Source organism: Triticum aestivum, chromosome 2A (genome assembly GCF_018294505.1).
Source record: "Triticum aestivum cultivar Chinese Spring chromosome 2A, IWGSC CS RefSeq v2.1, whole genome shotgun sequence".
Taxonomy (NCBI): Eukaryota; Viridiplantae; Streptophyta; class Magnoliopsida; order Poales; family Poaceae; genus Triticum; species Triticum aestivum.
Window position 1 is genome coordinate 15294722 of NC_057797.1, and position 7198 is coordinate 15301919.

At 47.9% G+C, this 7198-nt stretch overlaps 1 protein-coding gene across 1 annotated transcript in view; it reads left to right on the top strand.

Moving 5' to 3' along the window:
- The first annotated feature begins 2131 nt into the window (after nt 1-2131).
- LOC123187003 (actin-related protein 9) overlaps nt 2132-7198 on the top strand; it is a 17892-nt gene continuing 12825 nt past the window's right edge. The window contains exons 1-6 of the mRNA XM_044598746.1: nt 2132-2496; nt 3362-3476; nt 3585-3674; nt 3933-3982; nt 4348-4450; nt 5899-5991. Coding sequence (XP_044454681.1) covers nt 2429-2496; nt 3362-3476; nt 3585-3674; nt 3933-3982; nt 4348-4450; nt 5899-5991 — 519 coding nt within the window. The 5' untranslated portion in view covers nt 2132-2428. The remainder of the gene's footprint in view (nt 2497-3361; nt 3477-3584; nt 3675-3932; nt 3983-4347; nt 4451-5898; nt 5992-7198) is intronic.

The following is a 7198-nucleotide window of genomic DNA, read 5'->3' on the forward strand; positions in this document are numbered from 1 at the left end:
CGGCGTGGCGTGCTGCAACCAGGCGCGGGGAGCTGCAACCATGGCCACAAGAGCTGCAACCGCAGTCCAGCGGAGCTGCAACCGTTGTGTGTGGAGCTGCATCGATTCCAGCAAGAAAATGCATCATTGTGCGATGCAGCAAAACGCGATTGCGGTTGTAGCTGTATGGCATGCTGGTGGTAGCAAATTTCAATGCTGGTTGTAGCATGCACCACGCCTCCCCCTCCCCGCTCGAAGCTCGTCATGGCTCTGCGCGGTGACCATCCCATCTTGCCGGTGACTGGGTTGACCACGGGGAGATGCTGCAACCGAGGGCGACGGGGTGCTACCACGGGGAGATGCTGAAACTGGGGGCGACGGGGTACTACCACGGGGATGTCCATGTGCTGCAACCCCGCGCGCGGCCGGGGTGCGTGACGACGATGACCGAGGTGACCGCAGGTAGCAACCACAACTTTTCTTTCGCCGATAGCCGTTTGAAGCTTTTTCGATATATGGTTGAAGCTTTCTCTATCGACGTTTGCAACTTTTTCTCTGGTTGCAGTGTCTGGTTGGAGCTTTTTTGTCCAACAGTTGAAGCTGTTTTCATACACGGTTGAAGCTTTTTTCCATCCATGCTCGAAGCTTTTTTGTAAACGTTTGAAACTTCTTTCGTTTTGAGCAGCGCTTTGATTAAAACTCTCTCCTATCATATGGTTGAAACTTCTTTCATCTAAGGTTGAAGCATTTTTGCAGCAGCAGTTGCTAATCCCCCCTGATTCGCAGTGCTGGTTGAAGCTTTTCTATCTAGGGGTTGAAGCTTTTCCATCCAGGGCTTGAAGCTTTTTTTCCAGCGTTTGCAACACAGGGCATGTGCGACGGTTCAAGCCTTGCCTCGGTTCAGTCGTGAGCTCGTCATCCAGGGCGCGCGACCGGTGATCGTCGCCACCGGAGCTCCGACCGTCGCAGCGGAGTTGTGGCCGTCGCCGGGGGGAGCTGCAACCGGGGGGCACACGCTGCTGCATGCGTCCAGCCGGCGTGAAACGCAGGCGAGGGCGGCAATCAGCGGCGGGGGCGGTGCCCGGCGGCGAGGGCGGTGACCGGCGGTGAGGGCGGTGACCGGCGTCGAGGGCGGCGAAGCTCGGTGGTGCTTCAAGGCCGGGGGCCTCGCCCATCCACGGCGTCTAGATGCGTAGGAGGAGGAAGAAGAAGTTGATGGCGATTTGTTTTTTTTTGTCTAGATCCAGCGACAGTGTGGCTCACATCCAACGGTCTGGGCTGGACCGGCCGAACCTCTCGGCCGGTGCACCGGCGCCTATAAGCGCCCTAAAAATATTGCTTACAATCCCACCTCGTTGTGGGTAAATCGCGAAACCTGACTCTACGAACTCGAGGAAAGGCTGCACAGATGGCAACATCTACATTCCTTTTTCTCCGGCTTGGACCCTAGTTCAACGACAGTTGCTTCAATGGAGAGGGTTTACAAGAACCGAATTGGGCGGTGCCCGCTTTGAGGGCTACGCATCAGGATGTGGTTGCCAGCCAAAATCATTCATTGATTCGGCATCAAGCTCTCCTCTCAATCGCCGACCTAGCCGATCCGTAGCCTCGTTGACTTCCCAACCATTAAGTAAAAGTCGGGCCGGCTACGGTAACGGGGGGACAACGGAGCCGCACCGTCGCCTTGTTATGGGAGGCAGAGGAACATCTAACTCCCTCCACATATCTACATGTAATTTCTCGTTCCCCATATAGGTGTGGTAGAAAAAAAACGCTGGATTTCAGGCAACGGACCCGACGGCCGTTTCTCGAGAGAAAAGAAAAAAAAAGGACGCGAATATCCGGCGAACGTTCGCCCGGAGAGAATCGTCGGCGAAGGCCCGCGTCTGTTACGGGCTCGCCGTGCAGGAAAGGGAGAACTGCCAGCGAATGCAGTGTGGTTCTTTTTTTTTACATGCGAACCATCTGATGTTCGCCGGGAGCCGCCTCCCCGCGAACGTTCGCCCGTTAGTATTTGAGAGAGAGAGAGAGAGAAAAAAAATCCTCCGACCTCCATCCATACCGGGCTCGTCGACCACCTACATTTCTTTTCCAAAGAAAAGAAAAAGTACTCGTACTCCGCTAGTGTACTGCGATCTTCCGGGACCCGTCCGGAAGCCGCAGCGAGGCGTCGGCACAGCGGGGCGTGCCGCGTCGCGTGCGCATCGCCGTCGCACCCCACCCCACACGGAATCGACCATCCATCCGTCCGTCGACGCGAAACAAGACAAAGACAAAACAAATCCGTCCCGATCGGTCGACCGATCCCCTCCCACTCCTCTTCCCCTCTCCTCGGGCAGCCCAGTCGTCGTCGCCACCGAGGACCAGGCACCAGACGCGGGCGGGGAGCTCGAGGCGGCCTGCGGGACATCAGCGGCATCGGCGGCGAGGAAGGGCAGGGCCAGCAGCGATGGGGTTCGTCTCCTTCGTCGGGAGGGTGCTCTTCGCCTCCGTCTTCCTCCTCTCCGCCTACCAAGAGTACGTCCGCGCGCACCCCCTTCCTTCCCCTCCCCCTCTCGCCTCACCAGATCTCGTCCGTCTCCCACCCCGGCCGCCTCCCGGGACCGACGCACCGCCCGCGCGGCTCTGTCCTGTCCTGTCCGTCGGCGCCCGCGCTTGGGAGAATCGAGGGCCTGTTCGCGCGGACGCGAGATCCGGCCGGGCGCCGCGTCGCTGGATCCCGCCCGTCGCGGCAGATCTGGCCGGTCTAGGGTAGATGCCGACGACCCGCCGTGGTAAATCGTGGAGGCAGAGGCGCTGCATGTCTCCTGCTTGCTGACGAGCGTTTCGGATCAGGACAGGCGGTCCGTTCCATCATGTGGATCGCGCAGCAGGTAGAAGCGCGCGGATCCCGTGGTGGCCCCATCTGCTCCGGTTACCTCCAAGGCTAGCGTCTCGCCGTGAACGGCATCCGTGCTCATCAATAACTAGCTAGCTGGCGTCGCTTTGCTGGCATTTTTGGTTCGGTACCAAGGGCTACATTAAGTTTGAATTCCGAATTTTGCATGGTGTGTTGCTCCTTGTGTTAGCCGTGCTATGCTTCTGAGATGCCCGTACGGACACCAATGGCGCATAGCTAGCTAGCTATCGCTTCACCCTGCTGGCCTTTTTTGGGCGTCGTGCTGTTGGTTCTCATTTAACTGATTTTATTGGTATACCTGTCCTGCAGAATTGTTTCCATATCAAGGGCCATGTTATTGTTTGAATTTCAGTTTTGTTCTGGTAGTACAGAAAGTGCTGTATTGGTTCTTATGCTAGTCCTGTTATGCTTCCGAGCTGGCTGTACAGGTCAAGTATCGCTCTCTAATTGCCGAATTCCTCCGTGCTTCCAATGTACATGCAGGTTCAGTGAGTTTGGAACGGATGGAGGACCAGCAGCAAAGTCTCTGAAGCCCAAGTTCAACCTGTTTGTCAAGCAGGTGTCCGCCGGCATTGGGATGGCGGTGCCACACATTGACGTATGGATATTTTCTGGTTGCTTGCCCCATTGTACATCATTGTTTCCTTTTTAAGCATCCATTCACCTAGTTCCTGTTTTTTATGGCTTTTGTTCTGTTTGTTTGCAGATCAAGTCTGTCATTGCCTTCACCATGTTTCTTAAAGCCTTTGGTGGTCTCCTTTTCATCATCAGCAGCTCGTTCGGAGCGCTCGTACTGGTGTGTACTCTTCTTCTGCATGCACCGTATCAAGAATTATCTTATGTTAAGGGGGCATCAAGATGCATACTATTGTGGCTCACATTAAATGCATGTCTTCTCAAACTAATAAAAAGAAAGTACTGTTGCCACACCATTTAGGTAGTTTTAAAAGTTCTAGTGTGCCCATTTCACTGGCTGTAAAATGCCAAATCTGGCATTATTGCTACTTCAATGTTTGATCTTCATACATTTTGCTTCTGCAATATCCTGTTGTAGCATCTGACAGTGGAATGCTTTAACACTCACCTTCCTGAAAGATTCCAATGTGGTGTCAGGTTATTCTTATTGTTTAACCACTTTATAGGCTCATGTCTGTTGAGTTTGTGCAACTGATTTGCTGTAGTCCAAAGTTATGTGTTTATGTTTATATTTATTGCTTGCATTGTTATCTATATGTGACAATGCAACAGTTCTTTGAGACATCAATCCATGATAACTGGGCACATCTGTTTATGCTCATATATAAAGAAACCAAATATATATTCTATCTTATTATACGGACCCAATTATATTTAATCCATGTTCAAATGATTGTGCATTTATTATTTTAGTTTTGCAGTTGCTCTTTCTCCCCTGATACTTTTCTTTACTTCTTTTTTGGAACATGGAAATACTGATGCGGCTCACTTGTGCAGCTTGTTTACCTGGCATTCATAACCCCTGTCGTGTACGACTTCTACAACTACGAGATGGAATCCCAGCAATTCGCCAAGCTCTTCACCATGTTTTCACAGGTTTGTTACACAAAATCTCGCTCAGCGAAAAGCTTCACCTTCTTTGAACAGTTCCATCAGTAGCTGCCATCAGGTGTTCTAACTCAGATTCCTCTCTCTCTCTCTGCTCAGAACCTGGCCCTCTTCGGCGCGCTGCTCTTCTTCCTGGGAATGAAGAACTCCATCCCAAGGAGGCACTCCAAGAGAAGGGCCGCAAAGGCTAAGACAACCTGAAGCCAGCAAGGGGATTGTGGTAGGAGGGGAAGCTATCAATATGGAAACTCGTCGTGTTTTACGCATACTTTTGGAGCAGTACATGTCCCGCTTTTTGCCCATAGGATTCGTGAGATGGGGACCTGCAGAATTCGATATGTAGGAGTTTTAAGCCGTCTTGCTCAGTTCTGTTTTTCGGTTTTATCGCGGTGGGTTTTATGCCTTGGTATGGTAGTCTTGTGTTTTGCTACAGAAGAAAACTGCTTGTCTCCATTCAGGATCAAAGGATACATTCTTGGCTGCCGTTGATTTCGAGCGTGTCCTTTACCGATCCCTAAATGCGGATATGTTCTTTTATTTGGTGGGGAAAATGCACAGATGTTTTGTGTTTTAATAATTTCTTATTAGTCATAATAAACTTGATAAAGAGATGTATTCATCAAGGCAAATTTAGTGTTTTCATATGTGGTTGATCCATTCCACAGGAATTTTTGAGGGAATTCCATGGGAATATGGGATATATCTTATTATCTTTAGTAGTATAGTAGTCTTTTTTCTCGGCCAAACTGTTAAAAAAAGTCGCACTGAGCGAGAAGTCGGGACCTAGAGGTGTATCACTAATTATAACAAACAGCATCATATTCATATGAGTAAGTAAACCATATCGAGTAAGGATTCTAAAAACATGGGAGCAGAAAAACCATAGGATTGGCATGACATGCACATCTCAATCCTACATGATTTTGGTTTGTTTGATTGTATCATAGGAAAAACAAAGGATCTTTTTGAAAAGGTTTGAGTGGATGCTAGAAATCCTATCAGAAATAGTACAAAGAAATTCTTAGGAGAAAGTCCTATGGGATTCGATCATATGAATCAAACAACCAACATAGAAAAAATTCCTAAAAATTCTAATCCCCAAAAGTTTGTACGAAAAATCCTTTGAATCAAAGGAGCCCTTACTTTAGTTTGAAATCCCTGTCCCGAAAAGGCAATGACAAAACACGATTTTCATTCTAAAAACTAGTTTTGGAGTCGTGGACATGTTGTGCTCAAACTCATTTTATGAAAATAGATGTTGAATTAGTGACAAGGGTTAAATAAATGGTAAAATAAATACTAGCCGATCAAATAAGCTGGGTTATCATAATCTACCACAATACCAAACGCAACTCAGGCAAGGCCTATGCATGGTGTTATTCTTCATATAAATATACTTCTATATCGGTGACATGAAAAACCTTTTTTGTTACCAGAAAACAGTAAGGAAAATCCTTACCGCATGTTGTTTTCGTTATAATGAATTCAGAGAGATGTGTTACATGTGCATGAAAGACCACTTGAAAAACGTAAATTAATTTTTCTGGTCTAGAAGCAAACAGACCTAGAGGTGTATCACTAATTATAACAAACAGGTCATATTCATATGAGTAAGTAAACCACATCGAGTAAGGATTCTAAAAACATGGGAACAGAAAAACCATAGGATTGGCATGACATGCACATCTCAATCCTACTACATGATTTTGGTTTGTTTGATTGCATCATAGGAAAACCAGAGGAATCTTTTAAAAAGGTTTGAGTGGATGCTAGAAATCCTATGGGAAATGGTACAAGAAATTTGTAGGAAAATTCCTATGGGATTTGATCGTATTTATCAAACAACAAGCATAGGAAAAATTCCTAAAAATTCTAATCCTCAAAAGTTCCTACGAAAAATCCTTTGAATCAAAGGAGCCCTTAGTTTAGTTTGAAATCCTTAACCCGAAAAGGCAAGGACAAAACAAGATTTTTCATTCTAAAACCTAGTTTTGGAGTTGTGGACATGTTGTGCTCAAACTCATTTTATGGGAATAATATTGAATTAGAGATAAGGGTTAAACAAATGGTAAAATAAACAATAGTCGGTTAGATAAGCTGGGCTATCATAATCTACCACAATACCAAACACAACTCAGACAAGGCCTATGCATGGTGTTTTTTTTTAATATTGCCTTTACATGGTGTTATTCTTCATATATATATACTTCTATATCTGTGGCATGAAAAATCCCTACTGCATATGTCATTTTCATTATAATGAAGTTAGAGAGTTCTATTACATGTGCATGAAAAACCACTTATAAATTGTAAATTAATATTTCCGGTCGTAGAAGCAAACAGAGCATCCCAAACGAAAAAGAGCAACACACCAAGCACCGAACACATTTGCCGTGGCGACTCCAAGATGACGGCGCTGTACTTACAAACTACTCGTATTTCACAAGGCCGGCAAATGTCGTATCTTCTGCTACGATTCCAAACAAATTCAAACAGCCGAGAAAATCGGGTCGAATTTGGATTCAAACCGAGTGTCCACCCCCAACGCAATAGGAGAGCAAAGGAAAATCACGTTCGATAACGTGGGCCGTTCGATGTCGATCGGACGGCCGACGTTACCTCCTCCCGCCCCCAAACCCGCGGGGAGCACAGCCAAGCCCCGCTCCGCCCTGCTCCGCCACGAAGTGCCCCCGCCTTCAACTCCGGCGCCCCCCTCCGCCGCGGCCGCCCGTTCGG